The sequence below is a fragment of the Pleurodeles waltl genome, chromosome 1_1 (genome assembly GCF_031143425.1).
Source record: "Pleurodeles waltl isolate 20211129_DDA chromosome 1_1, aPleWal1.hap1.20221129, whole genome shotgun sequence".
Classification (NCBI taxonomy): domain Eukaryota; kingdom Metazoa; phylum Chordata; class Amphibia; order Caudata; family Salamandridae; genus Pleurodeles; species Pleurodeles waltl.
In genome coordinates this window covers 996,452,878-996,475,484 of record NC_090436.1, presented here as the reverse complement: position 1 = coordinate 996,475,484, position 22,607 = coordinate 996,452,878, and the positions used below count along the sequence as shown (strand labels likewise).

Sequence of the window (22,607 nt, the reverse complement as noted above, 5' to 3'; positions counted from 1 at the left end):
GCGTGCCGGTGTCGCGACCGGAGTCGGACGATCTCGGCACTGTGTGGGCCTTTTTCGGTGCCGACGATCGGTCACCGAATTTATGGGTCGAGCCATGGCCTGGTGGCAGTGGCGTCCCCTGGGCCTTGTAAATGTTTCTTTGTGTGGTTTTCGACGTCTTACTCACGGTTTGTGTATCGTCGAATCCTTCGGAGTCTGAGTCTTGGATCGAGAAGGTACCTTCCTCTTCTTGTTCCTCGAACTCCCGTTGGGCTGTCGGTGCGGACGCCATTTGAAGTCTTCTGGCTCGACGGTCTCGGAGTGTTTTTCGGGACCGGAACGCACGACAGGCCTCGCAGGTGTCTTCGCTGTGCTCAGGTGACAGGCACAGGTTGCAGACCAAGTGTTGGTCTGTGTAGGGGTATTTATTGTGGCATTTGGGGCAGAAACGGAACGGGGTCCGTTCCATCGGCGTTCTTCAGCACGCGGTCGGGCCGACCAGGCCCCCGACGGAGGATCGAAAAACTACCCCGAAGGGCACCGGAGCTCTTCGATCTTCGATGCGGTGTGGAATCTAAGTACGCCGATCCCGAACGCAACAATACCGACGAAAATCTTCCGAAATTAACTATTTTTTCCGTTCCGAAACTCGGAGCGACAGGAACACGTCCGAACCCGATGGCGGAAAAAAAACAATCGAAGATGGAGTCGACGCCCATGCGCAATGGAGACAAAAGGAGGAGTCACTCGGTCCCGTGACTCGAAAGACTTCTTCGAAGAAAAACAACTCGTAACACTCCGGCCCAACACCAGATGGCGAGCTATTGCAGAACATGCGTATCTACAGCGACAGATGCCATCGAACATACAATTATTAAAATACTGTATAGGCAATACCCCAACTGGAGATAAGTGAACACGCGTATGTACACATCAGGAATTAGCATAAAAGGCAATATAAAACAGTGGAAACATTAGTAAGTACTGAAGGCCCTCAAGGGGGACCAAACCATATACTAAGAAAGTAGAATTCAAAAGTCGGGCCCCCCACTTAAGGAAGAGGAATGAGAAGAGGGGAGCTGGAGGAACCGGGAACCCTACAAGGTAAGTACCAGAGTTCCCCCAGCGACCAGGAGAAAAGAGGTATGTAGTTGGTTCTTCCCAAACCCAACAAAAGTACTTCAGAAGAGGATTTTGTAGGACCCAGACAAGACTGCAAGAAACCAAAAGGTGGATCCTGGTAGAGGAAGACCTGTAAAGAAAGGGGCCAAAGTCCAGTTCATGTTGAAGTGTTCGATCGTGACAGAAGCCACTACCCACCCATTTGAGGATGCAGGACCAGGCATATGGTGAACAAAGAAAGTCAGCAGTGCAGCACTGGAGTAGCTGAAGAGTTCTTGAAGTAATGCAGTCGATGTCCCACGCCGGAAGGATTGCAGTTGGTCAGAAGTGTGGAAAAACCATCAACAAGCCTTGGTAGAGGCAAATGTCGTTGGAGAAGAAATGTGGAGCTGCCGGGGACCAGCAAGGTCCAGGGAGTCTCAACTCACGGAGGGGAGTCCCAGGTAACCCTCAGCAGTGAGGAGTCGCAGGAAGAGGATGCAGCCCAAACAGGTGACACACAGGCACCAAGCACAGGAGTCGTGGTGAGGCCCACACAGCACACCTAGAAAGGAGTCCCACGTTGCAGGAGAAGCACGCAGAGGGCTGTGTGTCACAGGGAAGAGTGCTGGGGGCTGGGGCTACATGGAGCCTGAAGAACCCTTGGAGGAGATGCCAACAAGTCTTGGAAGCTGCAAGAGACGTGGTGCCCTGGGGTACTGTCCTGCGGGCTTACAGTTTCCCCAAGTTGGACAGCTGGTAGAGAGGACCAAGGGGACCAATCAAGACCACCACCCTTGATGCCGGATCCATGCAGCTTTGGAGGAGAGGAGATCCACACAGAAGTTCGTTGTTGCAGTTGGTGCATGCGGATGTAGGGAAGTGACTCCTTCACTCCAAAGGAGATTCCTTCTTGCTTCTTGTGCAGACTGAAGACTCATCACCCTCAGAGGATGCACAGCCAGGGAATTGTTGCAGATGCTGAAAGGAGAATTGGAACAATGTTGCAAGCAGAGTTGTCGCTGTGGATGCAGATTGTCGGTTCCTGTGGGGTCCAGTTGCAGGTCCAGTGGCCAGAAGGTGAAGTAAATGTTGCAGAGAAATCCTGCTGGAATCTTGCATGTGAAATCTGAGGACCCACCAAAGAGGGGGACCCTGAATAGCTCAGGAATAAGAATTTACCACCTATCTGGAGGGGGCTGTGATGTCACCTGCCTGTCCTGGCCTCTCAGAGGCCTCTGCCCCTGTTGGATTCAAGATGGCGAATCAAGTGGCCAACTGGAGGAGCACTGGGCACTACCACTAGGGTGGTGATGAAAGGGGAGTGGCCACTCCTTTCGTTTGTCCAGTTTTGTGCCACAGCAGGGATCAGGGGTCCCTGGACTGGTGAAAACTAGTTTATGCAAGGAGGGCACCATATATGCCCTTCAAAACATACTGTGGCTTGGGGAGGCTACCCATCCCAAGTTATTTAACACCTATTTCCAAGGGAGAGGGTGATTCCTCCCTCTCCCAAAGGAAATCCTTTTTTCGGTCTTCCTCTGCCTGAGCTGGTCAAGCAGCAGGAGGGCAGAAACCTATGAGGGGTGGGAGCAGCGTGGGTTGCCCAGAAAAACCCAGAAGACTGGTAGGAGCAATGCTGGGGGTCCTCTAAGGAGCCCAGAGTGTGCATCGAATCATACAACCAATACTGCCAACAGTATTGGGGTATGATTGACATGTTTGATACCAAACATGCACAGGTTCGGGGTTACCATTACGTAGCTGGACACAGGTAGTGTGACCTGTATCCAGTACACTCGTAAAATGGCGTCCCTGCACTTACGAAGTCCAGGAAAATGGAGCTGGATTTCATAGGGGCACCTCTGCTCTTGCAGGGGTACACACACACACACACACACACACACACACAAACACACACACACACACACACACACACACACACACAGCCCCCTGGGCTAGGAGGGCCTACCATAGGGGTGATTTGCAGTGACCTGAAGTTAAAGGGTGCATTAACCTTTTCACGCAAGTTGCAATGGCATGCCAGTAGACACATTTTACATGGGATCCATAATACATACCGCAGACCTTGGGTAACGCCGGGAACCCCCAATGCCCTGGGTACCCCCAATGCCCTGGGTACCATATACTAGAGACATAAGGGGGCACCAGTAGGTCAAATGAGGGAGAGACACACACCAGCCACTGGGGTCCTAGTTAGCAGGATCCCACAGTCAAAACACGCTGACAGCAGGCAAAAAGTAGGGGTAACCATGCCTAATAGAGGGTACTTACCTACATCCTCAATGGCCACCTCCTCAGCACAGCATCTGTCCTGAGCTATATGGTGGTGGTGGTGGGGACGGTGTCTCCGTTTTCTTTGTATTAGTGAATGAGCAAGAACTTACAGAAGTAGACCAGGAAATGTTACTCCTAGAAAATATTTGTTAACTATGTTTTAGCACAAGCAAATATGCATGTGTAGATTTGCTCATGAGAAAATCTATTGACCGTTTACAAGTTCACTTTCGATCCATCCACTTTTTTCCCCAAACCCTGGAAGAACTTCTACTTCTGCCATTGTCAGGAGTAAATTTCAAACCTTTCCCATTATGGGAAAAGATTAGAGAGGAGCTGGTGAAAATCCTTAAAACATGCAAGTTAATAGGTTTGCAGACTCAAAGGCATTCCAGCCCTGGAACTATTGCTTAGTGCTTCCTCCAGCCCAAGTATGTAGATTTGTGGAAAGGTGGAAAAATAAGTAAATTGTTATAGTAGGGAATTAAACAGCAAGTATTCAAACCCTACTATAGTAGTAACCCTGGCATAATCGGAGAGGCTGTTATCAGAGTTCTTACACAATGAGATTGCTGCTATAATTTGTCGCCGAACTACATGGCACCAAAAGGACAAATAGATATTTTTTTACAGGGCAAGTAGATTTAAGAAGCAACTTTTCCCATGAGCAAGTCGATATATTATTAAATTTCACACCCCTGCTGTTGTCTTGGGTGACAACAGCTGCCAGCAGTCAAGTAGGGCTACCAGACAATTGGGAAACAAAGTAGTGACTTCCTGAAGTCCCTTCCTATCACAAGTTAACTTGAATCCAATATGACAAGACAACTGAGAACATTAATGAAAACCCAGGAAAACAGAAGGACTGCTTTCCTTACCCTCTAGACCATACAGAGACTGCACCCTTAAGGGACACACCAGCAACCCAATGGAGGTCTTCACAAAAGGGGGCTGATCCTATACGACACATGGCAAAGAAACCCAAGGAGCTGGACTTATGACCCTTTGTTGCAACGACCTTAAGAGTGGACACCAGGGACTAGTTTGGCTGGTCCCCGGTTTAGCCACAGGGCCACAAAAAGCTACAGAGGTCTGCTTGCAAAAGTGCCTTGCTGCTCCAGCAGCTAGAGTTGCCTTGTTGTTGGTGCATTCTGGGAGACTGTATCCTGACATCTCGCGGTGCCCTCCACACCACAGAACCGTGGTTTGCAGCAAAGTGCACCTGTTTTCCAGCCAGAGCTGAAAAACCCCCAGAAGAAACCATAACAAAGCCAGTATTTGTTATTTGGTCAGCTGACCAGTCACAACTGGGATTGTCCTCAACCCAAAGCCATAGACCCTTCACTGGTGTTAAGGAGGCCTGCACCTAAAGAAGTTGACCAGCAGGGGCCAAGAGCACCAAAGAACCAGAGGCTACGCCAAAAGAACTCCCTAGAATTAAGCAGATTCTAGTGAAGCCTTGTCATGAAAGAGATGCACGTAACCCTCAATGTTTTGAGTTGCTAGTTTGAAGGTAGTCTCAAACTGACCTCAGAGCACCTATTGTTCTAGGCTCATAGTGGACCTTAGTGATTTATTTTCTATTTTTGAAATCTTCTAAAAGTCAGATCTGTTCCCAATTATAGATTTGTGTCATTTTGGTGTGTGATTTTTATTGTGTTTCTTACTTATTGACCGTTTGTTTTGTTGTTGTTAAAACCTTTACATGTTTTTCCTACATAAACTCAGAATGCTCTGTGTCAAACCGCCATGGGCTGAGCTTAAGGTTTAAGTTATTGAGACATAACTGGACCTTATAATGAATTGTCGCATCGTTAAATGACTAGGTCTCCCAACCCCATCCACTAATAACCCAGTTTCCTACAAGGTATTCTTATTAAATGTTCCACAGCTCTTACATCTACTTAAAATGACTGCTAGCTAGTCACTGTGTAAGTGACAGCTATCTGGCAGGCTTTTCTTCTTAGTGGGTCCCCTCTCCTGCTTTCCTTTTTTTGTAGAAGCTAAGTCTAACTCAAGGCACCTTATCAGTTCCTATTACCTGATACAACCGAAGAATTAAATGAAGGTGTTTGCCCGAGGGAAAAAAAAAAGTCTGATTCTGCAAGCCTGCATTTCTTCTCCATCCTTTTTTAGAACACTGAGCAGAGTATGAAATTTGGCATTGGCAGGGTCCATTAGAATTGGACCAGAGTCACTAGGGATCTTGCTTTGGATTTTCTCTTCCATTTATACACAAGTCATAAAAAGATATAACTAGTACACACTTTATAGGCACAAGGAAGAATGTTAAGGTCTGTTCAATGTTGGCACACAGTTTATAAAAACATGGGAAACAATTAATGGCACAGGTGTGCACATACCTTTGGGAGTCCATGATCAATATTGCTAAAGGTATCAGGAATTCCAAAGATAGAAAGGGAGGCGAAGGCATATGAATCTATGCAAGTTTCAATGTTATAAAATCCAAGTCCATTGACAAGTTACAGAACTGACTGCTTTCTCAAAATCCTTAAACCAGTGGTTCCCAACCTTTTGACTTCTGTGGATCCAGACTATCATTACTGGAACGCAGGCACCCAGGAAGCAACACATTGTCTATACTGTATTATATTTATATTAAATGTGCCTGCACTGCTCCAAACAAACACATTTGAGGATACTAATTTCATTTTTACCCTCCAATTTAAATTTCCTTAAAATTCACAGTAGGTTTTACATTTTAATTGTACTTTTAACCAATTCAGTAATACACACTTCAATAATCTGTTCCTATCCCCTCCATGAGTCCCCTGACCACAGGTTTGGAACCAGTGCCTTACATCAAAAATCTGATGACATAGCATAGAAAACTTAATGTTTCTTTAGGTTAAGTAATAAAAGCTTGAACCTTTTAAGTATTTCCTATCAGGATCAAAGCTGTGAGAACCTCCAATCGATCAAAATGACGGCCCCGCTTTTCCCCTCCTCTCTCAACTTCAATATTCTGTGCAAACAAACCAAGAGAAGAAAAAAATAATCTCTAAGACATCCCTAAATGTGTTGAGCGCACACACATCGTCCTCGAATAGGTTCCTGAAAGAGCTTCCCAATGTAGACATACATAATGAAAAAGTGAGAAAGAAGCCCGCTTTCCCTATCACCAGACAAAACCAATAAGTGAGTCATTCTCCAAAAAGTGTAACTCCCAGAACTACAGAAGAAACAGAGCAAGCACAGGCAAAGCCAAAATGTCTCATTTATTACAATATAGTATGCCTTAAAACACATTTATAGCTGGCCTTCAGATGAGTGCACACTCAGTGGGTGTCTCCGAATTTGTTTTGTATTCTTTAAGAAACTCCAGCCAAAGATGATAGTATATATACAGTAAATCAGGAGCAAGGGGCTGAACCAAAGTCCACTTTAATATTGTATTGTTCACAAGAGGCCTTTGTTCAAGCTGAAGTGGTGTGTAGGCAAGACCTGAAAACTGTGCACACTAACAAAATACTCTTCAAAAAATGTAGGTGAACGGTAATAAGGCAAAAAAGAAATAGCACACTGGCGATGTGGACATACATTAGACTAGCAACTACATACCGAAAAATGAAAGCCACTCATGCCCTAAGCCTTGAAAGTTAAAAGCAATCATGAGAAATTAATTTACACAAGACTTCAAACATTATGGCACTAATAACTGGGAAAACTATAATTAAATTATAAGACCTTAGTGCCAACATTAGTTTACACTAGCATCACCAGCAACAAACAGTTAAATTGCGTCTAACCTTTGCTGGTTCTTGTTGCAACAAAACCGGTTCAGTAGGAGGTGGTGAAGGAGACTTTTCGTCCAACTCTTCCAAATGCTTTTCTTCAAGTTCCGGTTTCAACTCTTCTGGTTTTGGTTCCAACTCTGGTTCAGGTTCGGGTTCAGGGATATGCTCTTCCAAAGGCTCCTCAACTCCATTACTGAAATAATAAGAAATTTGGAAATAACTTTTCTATAAATGATATGCATCCCTATACAGGAGCACATATGCATGCAAATATTTTTGTAAGGGTGATAAAGGGATGTAGACAATAATGGAAGTAAGTATAACAGCAAGGGAATGCTTTATCTTCACATATGGACCTAAAACCAGAGAACCCATCAGGTGCATAGACCTTGTTCTCTCACTCAACTTGCAAAGTTCTTACATTGTTTTTACCTTCTAAATTGCACACACTTAACATTCTCCTTAAGTATATCCACAATATTTATAAAGCTTGCAAATCATCTGCACACTTGTCCAACACTAAACACTTCAGGATGAAATCATTCTATTTGAGTACAGCAACTGAGACTCTGACCAAATGAGAGGGGAGGATTTCTACTTATAGGTGGACCAGTAGCGAAACCATCAGATGCAGGGCTAGGCTCCCTTTCCCTAGTAGAATGTTGTATGGAAATGCCTCCTTGGCATGGTTACCCCCTGACTTTTTGCCTTTGCCGATGCTATGTTTTGATTTGAAAGTGTGCTGAGGCCTGCTAACCAGGCCCCAGCACCAGTGTTCTTTCCCTAACCTGTACTTTTGTTTTACACAATTGGTACACCCTGGCATCCAGGTAAGTCCCCTGTAACTGGTACCCCTGGTGCCAAGGGCCCTGATGCCAGGGAAGGGCTCTAAGGGCTGCAGCATATCTTATGCCACCCTGGGGACCCCTCACTCAGCACAGACACTCTGCTTGCCAGCTTGTGTGTGTGCTGGTGAGGACCAAACGAGTAAGTCGACATGGCACTCCCCTCAGGGTGCCATGCCAACCTCACACTGCCTATGCAGTATAGGTAAGTCACCCCTCTAGCAGGCCTTACAGCCCTAAGGCAGGGTGCACTATACCATAGGTGAGGGCACCAGTGCACAAGCACTGTGCCCCTACAGAGTCTAAGCCAAACCTTAGACATTGTAAGTGCAGGGTAGCCATAAGAATATATGGTCTGGGAGTCTGTCAAACACGAACTCCACAGCACCATAATGGCTACACTGAAAACTGGGAAGTTTGGTATCAAACTTCTCAGCACAATAAATGTACACTGATGCCAGTGTACATTTTATTGTGAAATACACCCCAGAGGGCACCTTAGAGGTGCCCCCTGAAACCTTAACCAACTACCCGTGTAGGCTGACTGGTTTTAGCAGCCTGCCACACTCGAGACATGTTGCTGGCCACATGGGGAGAGTGCCTTTGTCACTCTGTGGCCAGGAACAAAGCCTGCACTGGGTGGAGATGGGTGGAGATGCTATCACCTCCCCCAGGCAGGAGCTGGAACACCTGGCGGTGAGCCTCAAAGGCTCACCCCCTTTGTTCCAGCACCACAGGGCACTCCAGCTAGTGGAGTTGCCCGCCCCCTCCGGCCACGGCCCCACTTTTGGCAGCAAGGCCAGAGGAATTAATGAGAAAAACAAGGAGGAGTCACTGGCCAGTCAGGACAGCCCCTAAGGTGCTCTGAGATGAAGTGACTAACTTTTAGAAATCCTCCATCTTGCAGATGGAGGATTCCCCCAATAGGGATAGGAATGTGACCCCCTCCCCTTGGGAGGAGGCACAAAGAGGGTGTACCCACCCTCAGGGCTAGTAGCCATTGGCTACTAACCCCCCAGACCTAAACACGCCCCTAAATTTAGTATTTAAGGGCTCCCCTGAACCTAAGAATTTAGATTCCTGCAACTTACGAAGAAGAGGACTGCTGAGCTGAAAAACCCATGCAGAGAAGAAGACGACACCAACTGCTTTGGCCCCAGCCCTACAGGCCTGTCTCCCTCCTTCAGAAGAAAACTGCTCCAGCGACGCTTTCCCTGGGACCAGCGACCTCTGAATCCTCAGAGGACTGCCCTGCTTCCAAAAGACCAAGAAACTCCAGAGAACAGCGGCCCTGTTCAACAAAGACTGCAACTTTGTTTCCAGAGGAGCAGATTTAAAGACCCCTGCAACTCCCCGCAAGAAGCGTGAGACTTGCAACACTGCACCCTGCGACCCCGACTCGACTGGTGGAGAACCAACACCTCAGGGAGGACCCTCCGGCGACTCCGAGACTGTGAGTAACCAAAGTTGTCCACCGTGAGCCCCCACAGCGACGCCTGCAGAGGGAATCCCCAGGCTCCCCCTGGCCGCGACTGCCTGACTCTAAAATCCCGACGGCTGGAAAAGACCCTGCACCCGCAGCCCCCAGTACCTGAAGGATCGGAACTCCAGTGCAGGAGTGACCCCCAGGAGGCCCTCTCCCTTGAAGCCTATGCGTTTTGGGCACCACTTTGAACTCTGCACCTGACCGGCCCTGAGCTGCTGGTGTGGTGACTTTGGGGTTGCTTTGAACCCCCAACGGTGGGCTACCTTGGACCCCAATTTGAACCCCGTAGGTGGTTTACTTACCTGCAAGAACTAACATTACTTTACCTCCCCCAGGAACTGTGAAAATTGCACTGTGTCCACTTTTAAAACAGCTAAATGTGTTTTATGTAAAAAGTATATATGCTATTGTGATTATTCAAAGTCCCTAAAGTACTTACCTGCAATACCTTTCAAATGAGATATTACATGTAGAATTTGAACCTGTAGTTCTTAAAATAAACAAAGAAAATATATTTTTCTATAACAACAACCTATTGGCCTGGAATTGTCTCTGAGTGTGTGTTCCTCATTTATTGCCTGTGTGTATGAAAAACAAATGCTTAACACTACTCCTTTGATAAGCCTACTGCTCGACCACACTACCACAAAATAGAGCATTAGTATTATCTCTTTTTGCCACTATCTTACCTCTAAGGGGAACCCCTGGACTCTGTGCATACTATTCCTTACTTTGAAATAGTGCATACAGAGCCAACTTCCTACAAATGTGCACAAGGAGTAACTATTATCACTTTGCTTTAGCACAACAACTTTGTATACACTTTACTATTCATCCAGCTATGCTGTTTTTGAATACTGCACTGCCTTTGTTAAGTAGTGAAAAAGATACAAAAAGAGGTTTGATTTTCCTAAAGTCTTTCGTTCCGTCAATGTAAAACGGAAGTGCTCGTTTAACTTTTAGAGCTCTTTCCGCAACTGAGTAAAGCTGCAGAAAGAAGACTGGTAGCTCAATGTATTGGTTGAGATGGAATTAGAAAACCACTTCAGGAAGGAACTTTAGATTTGTGCAAAGTACCACCTTGTCTCTATGAATCTGCAAGAAAGGTTCTTCCAAGGTTAGGGTCTTGAGCTCACGAACACATCTGAGTGATGCAATAGGGGCTAAGAACGCCACTTTCCAACAAAAATAATGAAGGTGTAAATGAAGGGTTTCAAAAGGGGGGCCCATGAGCCTGGTAAGCACAATACTAAGGTTCAAAGATGATGCAGGAGGCACTATGAGTAGAATAACCCTTTTAAGTCCTTCCATGAAAGTTTTGATGATCTGATTTCTGAACAAGTAAGTATGTTGTCGGTTCTGTAGATATGCAGCTATAGCTGCGAATGTAAACAAATGGACGTTGTAGGAAGTTGGCTCTGTATGTGCTATTTCAAAGTAAGGAATAGCATGCACAGAGTCCAAGGGTTCCCCTTAGAGGTAAAATATTGGTAAAAATAGATAATACTAATGCTCTATTTTGTGGTAGTGTGGTCGAGCAGTAGGCTTATCCAAGGAGTAGTGTTAAGCATTTGTTGTACATACACATAGACAATAAATGAGGTACACACACTCAGAGACAAATCCAGCCAATAGGTTTTGTTATAGAAAAATATCTTTTCTTAGTTTATTTTAAGAACCACAGGTTCAAATTTAACATGTAATATCTTGTTTGAAAGGTATTGCAGGTAAGTACATTAGGAACTTTGAATCATTTCAATTGCATGTATACTTTTCAAGTTATTCACAAATAGCTATTTTAAAAGTGGACACAGTGCAATTTTCACAGTTCCTGGGGGAGGTAAGTTTTTGTTAGTTTTACCAGGTAAGTAAGATACTTACAGGGTTCAGTTCTTAGTCCAAGGTAGCCCACCGTTGGGGGTTCAGAGCAACCCCAAAGTTACCACACCAGCAGCTCAGGGCCGGTCAGGTGCAGAGTTCAAAGTGGTGCCCAAAACGCATAGGCTATAATGGAGAGAAGGGGGTGCCCCGGTTCCGGTCTGCTTGCAGGTAAGTACCCGCGTCTTCGGAGGGCAGACCAGGGGGGTTTTGTAGGGCACCGGGGGGGGACACAAGCCCACACAGAAATTTCACCCTCAGCGGCGCGGGGGCGGCCGGGTGCAGTGTTAGAACAAGCGTCGGGTTCGCAATGTAAGTCAATGAGAGATCAAGGGATCTCTTCAGCGCTGCAGGCAGGCAAGGGGGGGCTTCCTCGGGGAAACCTCCACTTGGGCAAGGGAGAGGGACTCCTGGGGGTCACTTCTGCAGTGAAAGTCCGGTCCTTCAGGTCCTGGGGGCTGCGGGTGCAGGGTCTTTTCCAGGCGTCGGGACTTAGGTTTCAGAGAGTCGCGGTCAGGGGAAGCCTCGGGATTCCCTCTGCAGGCGGCGCTGTGGGGGCTCAGGGGGGACAGGTTTTGGTACTCACAGTCGTAGAGTAGTCCGGGGGTCCTCCCTGAGGTGTTGGTTCTCCACCAGCCGAGTCGGGGTCGCCGGGTGCAGTGTTGCAAGTCTCACGCTTCTTGCGGGGAGATTGCAGGGTCTTTAAAGCTGCTCCTTTGGATAAAGTTGCAGTCTTTTTGGAGCAGGTCCGCTGTCCTCGGGAGTTTCTGGTCGTCGTCGAAGTAGGGCAGTCCTCAGAGGATTCAGAGGTCGCTGGTCCCTTTGGAAAGCGTCGCTGGAGCAGAGTTCTTTGGAAGGCAGGAGACAGGCCGGTGAGTTTCTGGAGCCAAGGCAGTTGTTGTCTTCTGGTCTTCCTCTGCAGGGGTTTTTCAGCTAGGCAGTCCTTCTTCTTGTAGTTGCAGGAATCTAATTTTCTAGGGTTCAGGGTAGCCCTTAAATACTAAATTTAAGGGCGTGTTTAGGTCTGGGGGGTTAGTAGCCAATGGCTACTAGCCCTGAGGTTGGATACACCCTCTTTGTGCCTCCTCCCAAGGGGAGGGGGTCACATTCCTATCCCTATTGGGGGAATCCTCCTTCTACAAGATGGAGGATTTCTAAAAGTCAGAGTCACCTCAGCTCAGGACACCTTAGGGGCTGTCCTGACTGGCCAGTGACTCCTCCTTGTTTTTCTCATTATCTCTCCTGGACTTGCCGCCAAAAGTGGGGGCTGGGTCCAGGGGGCGGGCATCTCCACTAGCTGGAGTGCCCTGGGGCATTGTAACACGAAGCTTGAGCCTTTGAAGCTCACTGCTAGGTGTTACAGTTCCTGCAGGGGGGAGGTGTGAAGCACCTCCACCCAGAGCAGGCTTTGTTTCTGTCCTCGGAGAGCACAAAGGCTCTCACCGCATGAGGTCAGACACTCGTCTCTCAGCAGCAGGCTGGCACAGACCAGTCAGTCCTGCACTGAACAATTGGGTAAAATACAGGGGGTATCTCTAAGATGCCCTCTGTGTGCATTTTTTAATAAATCCAACACTGGCATCAGTGTGGGTTTATTATTCTGAGAAGTTTGATACTAAACTTCCCAGTATTCAGTGTAGCCATTATGGAGCTGTGGAGTTCGTTTTTGACAGACTCCCAGCCCATATACTCTTATGGCTACCCTGCACTTACAATGTCTAAGGTTTTGCTTAGACACTGAAGGGGCATAGTGCTCATGCACATATGCCCTCACCTGTGGTATAGTGCACCCTGCCTTAGGGCTGTAAGGCCTACTAGAGGGGTGACTTACCTATGCCACAGGCAGTGGGAGGTTGGCATGGCACCCTGAGGGGAGTGCCATGTCGACTTAGTCATTTTCTCCCCATCAGCACACACAAGCTGGCAAGCAGTGTGTCTGTGCTGAGTGAGGGGTCCCTAGGGTGGCATAAGACATGCTGCAGCCCTTAGAGACCTTCCCTGGCATCAGGGCCCTTGGTACCAGGGGTACCAGTTACAAGGGACTTACCTAGGTGCCAGGGTTGTGCCAATTGTGGAAACAATGGTACATTTTAGGTGAAAGAACACTGGTGCTGGGGCCTGGTTAGCAGGGTCCCAGCACACTTCTCAGTCAAGTCAGCATCAGTATCAGGCAAAAAGTGGGGGGTAACTGCAACAGGGAGCCATTTCTTTACAGACGTGTAAGCTAAATGTGCCTTCTGTAAATATAGCAAATAAATGATGTCTTGGACAGTAGCTTTCATGGGATTAATATGTTTGGGTTGGCAGTAGCGTACCAAACAGTTCCATTTTGCAGTACAAAAAGCTCTGGTTGAAGGACTACAAACTTCTCTGAGAATATCCAGATATTCTGCAGGCAATCCTAAGAAACCAAACTGACTTCAGGAACCATATCGCTAAGTTGAGTGACTTGGGGTCTGGATGTCTGATCGGTCTTGATTTTGAATGAGAAGGTTGAGTCTGTTGGGAAGCTTTTTGTGGGGAACTACTCAAGAGGCCCAGAAGTGTGATGAAACATGGCTGATGTGACTAAGTGGGAGCCACAAGGATCATGGTAAGGTATTTTGCATTTTCGGCTGAGGAGTTCCCCATTTTGCGAAGTACGTTTAAAGGATTTGTGGGTGGAGTTCCCATTCGTGGACTTGTTACTGCATCCTGCTGAGCAGCTCTGCAAAGTTATTGTCCATCTCTGAGAGACACACTGCCACTAGAGACATGTTGCTGGCCCCATGGGGAGAGTGCCTTTGTCACTCTGAGGCCAGTAACAAAGCCTGCACTGGGTGGAGATGCTAACACCTCCCCCCAGGCAGGAGCTGTAACACCTGGCGGTGAGCCTCAAAGGCTCACCCCTTTGTTCCAGCACCGCAGGACACTCCAGCTAGTGGAGTTGCCCGCCCCCTCCGGCCACGGCCCCCACTTTTGGCGGCAAGGCAGGAGAAAATAATGAGAACAACAAGGAGGAGTCACTGGCCAGTCAGGACAGCCCCTAAGGTGTCCTGAGCTGAAGTGACTCTAACTTTTAGAAATCCTCCATCTTGCAGATAGAGGATTCCCCCAATAGGATTAGGGATGTGCCCCCCTCCCCTTGGGAGGAGGCACAAAGAGGGTGTACTCACCCTCAGGGCTAGTAGCCATTGGCTACTATCCCCCCAGACCTAAACACGCCCTTAAATTTTGTATTTAAGGGCTTCCCTGAACCTAAAGATTTAGATTCCTGCAACTAACAAGAAGAAGACGACTGCTGAGCTGAAAGACCCCTGCAGAGGAAGAAAAGAAGACACCAACTGCTTTGGCCCCAGACTTACCGGCCTGTCTCCTGCCTTCCAAAGAAACCTGCTCCAGCGACGCTTTCCAAAGGACCAGCGACCTCTGAATCCTCAGAGGACTGCCCTGTTTCAAGAAAGACAAGAAACTCCCGAGGACAGCGGCACTGCTCCAAAAGAACTGAAACTTTGTTTCAAAGGAGCAGATTTAAAGACCCCTGCAACTCCCCGCAAGAAGCGTGAGACTTGCAACACTGCACCCGGCGACCCCGACTCAACTGGTGGAGAACCAACACCTCAGGGAGGACCCTCCGGAGACTCAGAGTCCGTGAGTAACCAAAGTTGTCCCCCCTGAGCCCCCACAGCGACGCCTGCAGAGGGAATCCCGAGGCTCCCCCTGACCGCGACTGCCTGAACCTAAAGTCCCGACGGCTGGAAAAGACCCTGCACCCGCAGCCCCCAGCACCTGAAGGAACGGAACTTCTGTGCAGGAGTGACCCCCAGGAGGCACTCTCCCTTGCCCAGGTGGGGGCTACCCAGAGGAGCCCCCCCCCTTGCCTGCCTGCACCGCTGAAGAGACCCCTTGATCTCTCATTGAAAACCATTGAAAACCCGACGCGTGTTTGCACACTGCACCCGGCCGCCCCCGCGCTGCTGAGGGTGTACTTTTAGTGCTGACTTGTGTCCCCCCCGGTGCCCTACAAAACCCCCCTGGTCTGCCCTCCGAAGACGCGGGTACTTACCTGCTGGCAGACTGGAACCGGGGCACCCCCTTCTCTCCATTGAAGCCTATGCGTTTTGGGCACCACTTTGAACTCTGCACCTGACCGGCCCCGAGCTGCTGGTGTGGTAACTTTGGGGTTGCTCTGAACCCCCAACGGTGGGCTACCTTGGACCCAAAACTGAACCCTGTAAGTGACTTACTTACCTGTGAAACCTAACAATACTTTACCTCCCCCAGGAACTGTGAAAATTGCACTGTGTCCACTTTTAAAACAGCTTATTGTGTTTTATGTAAAAAGTATATATGCTACTGTAATTATTCAAAGTTCCTAAAGTACTTACCTGCAATACCTTCCAAATGAGATATTACATGTAGAATTTGAACCTGTGGTTCTTAAAATAAACTAAGAAAAGATATTTTTCTATAACAAAACCTATTGGCTGGATTTGTCTCTGAGTGTGTGTTCCTCATTTATTGCCTGTGTGTATGTACAACAAATGCATAACACTACTCCTTGGATAAGCCTACTGCTTGACCACACTACCACAAAATAGAGCATTAGTATTATCTCTTTTTGCCACTATCTTACCTCTAAGGGGAACCCTTGGACTCTGTGCATGCTATTCCTTACTTTGAAATAGCACATACAGAGCCAACTTCCTACAAGGGGTCTTTAAATCTGCTCCTCTGGATACAAAGTTGCAGTCTTTGTTGAACAGAGCCGCTGTTCTCGGGAGTTTCTTGGTCTCTTGGAAGCAGGGCAGTCCTCTGAGGATTCAGAGGTCGCTGGTCCCAGGTAAAGCGTCGCTGGAGCAGTTTTCTTTTGAAGGCAGGAGACAGGCCGGTAGGACTGGGGCCAAAGCAGTTGGTGTCTTCTTCCTTCTTCTCCAGGGGTTTTCAGCTCAGCAGTCTTCTTTTTCGGTAAGTTGCAGGAATCTAAATTCTTAGGTTCAGGGAAGCCCTTAAATACTAAATTTAAGGTCATGTTTAGGTCTGGGGGGTTAGTAGCCAATGGCTACTAGCCCTGAGGGTGGGTACACCCTCTTTGTGCCTCCTCCCAAGGGGAGGGGGTCACATTCCTATCCCTATTGGGGGAATCCTCCATCTGCAAGATGGAGGATTTCTAAAAGTTAGAGTCACTTCAGCTCAGGACACCTTAGGGGCTGTCCTGACTGGCCAGTGACGACTCCTTGTTATTCTCATTATCTCCTCCGGCCTTGCCGCCAAAAGTGGGGCCGTGAACGGAGGGGGCGGGCAACTCCACTAGCTGGAGAGCCCTGTGGTGCTGGAACAAAGGGGGTGAGCCTTTGAGGCTCACCACCAGGTGTTACAGCTCCTGCCTGGGGGAGGTGATATCATCTCCACCCCGTGCAGGCTTTGTTACTGGCCTCAGAGTGACAAAGGCACTCTCCCCATGGGGCCAGCAACATGTCTCTGGTGTGGCAGGCTGCTGGAACTAGTCAGCCTACACAGACAGTCGGTTAAGTTTCAGGGGGCACCTCTAAGGTGCCCTCTGGGGTGTATTTTACAATAAAATGTAGACTGCCGTCAGTGTGCATTTATTGTGCTGAGAAGTTTGATACCAAACTTCCCAGTTTTCAGTGTAGCCATTATGGTGCTGTGGAGTTCGTGATTGACAGACTCCCAGACCATATACTCTTATGGCTACCCTGCACTTACAATGTCTAAGGTTTGGCTTAGACACTGTAGGGGCACAGTGCTCATGCACTGGTGCCCTCACCTATGGTATAGTGCACCCTCCCTTAGGGCTGTAAGGCCTGCTAGAGGGGTGACTTATCTATACTGCATAGGCAGTGTGAGGTTGGCATGGCACCCTGAGGGGAGTGCCATGTCGACTTACTCGTTTTGTCCTCACCAGCACACACAAGCTGGCAAGCAGTGTGTCTGTGCTGAGTGAGGGGTCCCCAGGGTGGCATAAGATATGCTGCAGCCCTTAGAGACCTTCCCTGGCAACAGGGCCCTTGGTACCAGGGGTACCAGTTACAAGGGACTTACCTAGATGCCAGGGTGTGCCAATTGTGTAAAACAAAAGAACAGGTTAGGGAAAGAACACTGGTGCTGGGGCCTGGTTAGCAGGCCTCCGCACACTTTCAAATCAAAACATAGCATCAGCAAAGGCAAAAAGTCAGGGGGGTAACCATGCCAAGGAGGCATTTCCTTACACAACCCCCCCCCCCAAACGAAAGAGGATGAGACTAACCTTTCCCAAGAGAGTCTTCATTTTCTAAGTGGAAGAACCTGGAAAGGCCATCTGCATTGGCATGGGCAGTCCCAGGTCTGTGTTCCACTATAAAGTCCATTCCCTGTAGGGAGATGGACCACCTCAACAGTTTTGGATTTTCACCTTTCATTTGCATCAGCCATCTGAGAGGTCTGTGGTCGGTTTGAACTAGAAAGTGAGTACCAAAGAGGTATGGTCTCAGCTTCTTCAGGGACCAAACCACAGCAAAGGCCTCCCTCTCAATGGCACTCCAACGCTGCTCCCTGGGGATTAACCTCCTGCTAATGAAAGCAACAGGCTGGTCAAGGCCATCATCATTTGTTTGGGACAAAACTGCCCCTATCCCATGTTCAGAGGCATCAGTCTGCACAATGAACTGCTTGGAGTAATCTGGAGCTTTTAGAACTGGTGCTGTGCACATTGCTTGTTTCAGGGGGTCAAAGGCCTGGGCATTTTCTTGGAGGTGAGTTCTGTGAGGGCTGTCACTATGGATCCATATCCTTTCACAAACCTCCTATAGTACCCAGTCAAGCCAAGGAATGCCCTGACTTTAGTCTGGGTTTTTGGAGCTGCCCAGTCCAGAATAGTCTGGATCTTAGGCTGGAGTGGCTGAGCTTGGCCTCCACCTACAAGGTGTCCCAAGTAAACCACAGTTCCCTGCCCAATCTGGCATTTGGATGCCTTGATAGAGAGGCCTGCTGATTGCAGAGCCTTCAAAACCTTCTTCAGGTGGACCAGGTGATCCTGCCAGCTGGAGCTAAAGACAGCAATATCATCAAGATAAGCTGTGCTAAAGGACTCCAAGCCAGCAAGGACTTGATTCACCAACCTTTGGAAGGTGGCAGGGGCATTCTTTAAACCAAAGGGCATAACAGTAAACTGATGATGCCCATCGGGTGTGGAGAATGCGGTCTTTTATTTTGCTCCAGGTGCCATTTTTATTTGCCAATACCCTGCTGTTAAGTCAAAGGTACTTAAGAATTTGGCAGCACCTAATTTATCTATGAGCTCATCAGCTCTAGGAATGGGATGGGCATCTGTCTTGGTGACAGAATTAAGTCCTCTGTAGTCCACACAAAACCTCCTCTCTCTCTTTCCATCTTGGGTGTGAGGTTTGGGGACTAAGACCACTGGGCTAGCCCAGGGGCTGTCAGAGTGCTCAATTACTCCCAATTCCAGCATCTTGTGGACTTCCACCTTGATGCTTTCCTTAACTTGATCAGACTGTCTGAATATTTTTTTTTTGACAGGCATACTGTCTCCTGTGTCCACATCATGGGTACACAGGTGTGTCTGACCAGGGGTTAGGGAAAAGAGCTCAGCAAACTGTTGCAGGACCCTCCTACAATCAGATTGCTGTTGGCCAGAGAGGGTGTCTGAATAGATCACTCCATCTACTGAGCCATCTTTAGGGTTTGAGGAGAGAATATCAGGGAGAGGTTCACTCTCAGCTTCCTGATCCTCATCCGTTACCATCAACAGATTCACATCATCCCTGTCATGGAAGAGCTTAAGGCGGTTCACATGGATCACCCTCTTGGGGCTCCTGCTAGTGCCCTGTCCACCAGGTAGGTGACCTGACACTTCTTCTCTAGCACTGGGTAAGGGCCACTCCATCTGTCCTGGAGTGCCCTGGGAGCCACAGGCTCCAAAACCCAGACTTTCTGCCCTGGTTGAAATTCAACTAGTGCAGCCTTTTGGTCATACCAAAACTTCTGGAGCTGTTGGCTGGCCTCAAGGTTTTTACTTGCCTTTTCCATGTACTCTGCCATCCTTGAGCGAAGGCCAAGTACATAGTCCACTATATGTCTTGTTTAGGCTCATGAAGAGGTCTCTCCCAGCCTTCTTTCACAAGAGCTAGTGGTCCCCTTACAGGGTGGCCAAACAGAAGTTCAAAGGGTGAGAACCCTACTCCCTTCTGAGGCACCTCTCTGTAGCAGACATGGCAAGAGGACATCCCATCTCCTTTTGAGTTTTTCTGGGAGCCCCATGATCATGCCCTTTAATGTCTTGTTGAATCTCTCAACAAGGCCATTAGTTTGTGGATGATAGGGTGTAGTGAATTTATAAGTCACTCCACACTCATTCCACATGTGTTTCAGGTATGCTGACATGAAGTTGGTACCTCTATCAGACACCACCTCCTTAGGGAAGCCCACTCTGGTAAAGATACCAATGAGGGCCTTGGCTACTGCAGGGGCAGTAGTCGACCTAAGGGGAATAGCTTCAGGATACCTAGTAGCATGATCCACTACTACTAGGATGTACATATTTCCTGAGGCTGTGGGAGGTTCAAGTGGACCCACTATTTTTTTTATTTTTTTTTATTTAATGCTTTTTTATATAGCGCGGACTTTACCCGAAGGTGTCAGAGCGCTTCACAATAGGCAAAGTAAAGATACAAGAGGAGAGGAATTAAAAGTGAGCCTGATACAAACGCAAACGTTACATTACATGAGGCAATACGAAAGGAGAAAGTGACGTGTGCAGGTTACAAGAGCAAATAAAGTACGAGTAGAGGAAAAAAAAAATGAAAAAAAATAGCAATAAATGGTAGACACTCAAAACACTAAAACAATAGTTACGTTACATGAGGCAGTGGTGGCCGTTGTGCATGTATCAAAAGCAAACAAGATAAAAGAGGTAGCAAATGATACGTTGTAAAAGGAAAGGTGCTGTGTGCATGATACAAAAGAGTACAAAATACAGGTAGAGGTATAAAACTGCACTAAATGGCAAACACAAAAATACCCTGGGAAGGCACTTCTATAGGCATGGAGAACAGAATTTCCTATAATGGAGGGTCTTCCTTCAGAAAATAGAGGGCTTGAATTAAATTTGGAAGTGTCTTTGAAGGAGGAGAGCTTTGAGGTCAGTTTTGAAGGCCTGGGAAAAGGTGGTGGTCCGAAGCTGAGGCGGAAGTGAGTTCCAGATTCTCACCGCGTTGCCTGAAAAGGATTGGGCCATCGATCTTTCCTTCTTGAAAATGGCAGGTTCAAGCAATAACTTTTCTGCATTACGTGATGGTCTGGAGCCCCCAGAGAGTTTCAGTTTATTCACCAAGTAGCGAGGGGAGGAGGAGTGCAAGGCTTTGTGGGTGATACATGCAGTTTTGTAGATAGATCTTGCCTCTATGGGAAGCCAACGGAGGGTGGATAAAATGGGTGTAATGTGGTCGCTTCTTTTGGCCCCATATATGAAACGAGCTGCTGAATGGAGAATAGACTTCAGGGGGGAAAGGTGGGATTTGGGAAGGCCAGTAAGAAGAGTTGCAGTAGTCCAATCTGGAGAGAACCAGCGATTGGACCAGGGTTTTAAGGTCGTGCTCCGGGAAGAAGCGACGAATTCCCCAAAGAAGGCACAGTTGGTGTCGAGGAGACTTTGCAATGGAGTCGATGTGGGAGAGTAGATTGAGTTTTTTGTCGAGTATGACACCAAGGGATTTTGCGCTCTCGACAATGATGGGCTTATTGTTCATTAGATTGATCTGATCCATCCATGATTGCACTGGGGGATGAGAAAGTGAGGAGGAGAGGAGGAGGAATTCTGTTTTGGAGGGATTCAGGATCAGTTGATGAGTTAACATCCAGTTTTGAATGGAGTCAAGAGTAGAGCTAAGGAAGGAGAGATCGTGATTGGAGGCCACCTTAAGGTAAATCCGAGTGTCATCCGCATATAGATGATAGTGGATCCCGGATTTACTCAGGAGATTTCCCAACGGTTCTAAATAGAGATTGAACAGTGTGGGTGCAAGTATGGAGCCTTGAGGAACACCTTGACTGACCGCTAAAGGAGCTGAAAGACTGTTCGCTATTTTGATCATTTGGGATCTATCAGAGGAAGGAGGCAAACCATTTGAGCACAGTGCCCTCCATGCCCATTCTCTGTTGAAGAGTGTTAATGAGAGTGTTGTGATTGACAGTGTCAAAGGCTGCAGAAAGGTCAAGAAGAATTAGAAGACAAGACTCCCCTGAATCGAGTATCCGCAGCGCGTCATCAATCACTAGCAGCAGGGCTGTTTCAGTGCTGCAGTTTTGAATGAAGCCGGACTGGAAATTGTCAAGAAGATTATTTTCCTTGATATGGCGAGAAAGTTGTTTCGCTACACATTTTTCTGTGATTTTCGCAAGAAAGGGTAGGTTAGTGATGGGACGGTAGTTGTTGAGGTCGTTCGCATCAGCGGTGGGCTTTTTAAGCAGAGGGGTGACCTGCCCAGTTTTGAAGGAAACAGGAAGGGAGCCTTGACTGAGGGAGAGGTTGACCAAAGTGGTCCAATAGGAAAGAGAGTTAGTATAGAAGTCAATGGCACTAGGGATGGGGTCAAGAGAATGGTTAGAGGGCTTTGTATCGAGGATGCATTTAAGGAGAGCATCGTCAGAGATGGGGTCAAAGTTTTGCCAAATGGTTAAGGATTTGCGCTCCTCTGTAGGGGTAGGATGAATGACCTGATCTACAAGTGATTTTACCTTTTCGTCAAAGAATACAGCGAATGTCGCTGCTTTCTTTGTGGAATCTTCCAATTTGGAGGTTGGGGGAGAGCTGCTTGGGTTCTTGATGAGGTCAAATAGTTTTTTGGGTCTATTTTTGGCTGAGTCAAGGAGGGATTTGTAGTGTGACGCTTTTCCAAGGAAGATGAGCTTGTGGTACTTGGATCTTCCTGAACGAAGCGTGGCCAAATTTTCAGTGGAGGGCGCTTGTCTCCATTGTTTCTCAAGGGCTCTTAGGAACTTCCTTTCTTCATAGAGGGATTTGTTGAACCAAGGTGCTGAGGGAGTGTGTCCACACCCACTCTTTCAAAGGGGACCCCACCACTGGAAGTGGAATGAGGGGGGCCTTTGGATGTCCACCTGTCTTACCACTGGCTTGACAGGTAGTACAGGAGACACAAAACTCCTTGACTTTCTGGGACATGTTGGGCCAGTAGAAGTGGTTGACTAGTCTCTCCCACGTCTTGGTTTGTCCCAAATTTCCAGCAAGGGAAATATCATGGGCTA

General features: G+C 47.8%; 1 protein-coding gene across 2 annotated transcripts in view; it reads right to left on the bottom strand.

Annotated features, from left to right (window-relative positions):
* The window catches only part of G3BP2 (G3BP stress granule assembly factor 2), a 306,903-nt gene that overhangs the window by 180,340 nt on the left and 103,956 nt on the right, over window positions 1-22,607 (bottom strand). For both annotated transcript variants that reach the window (XM_069230288.1, XM_069230287.1), the window contains exon 7: window positions 7,149-7,329. In XM_069230288.1, coding sequence (XP_069086389.1) covers window positions 7,149-7,329 — 181 coding nt within the window. The remainder of the gene's footprint in view (window positions 1-7,148; window positions 7,330-22,607) is intronic.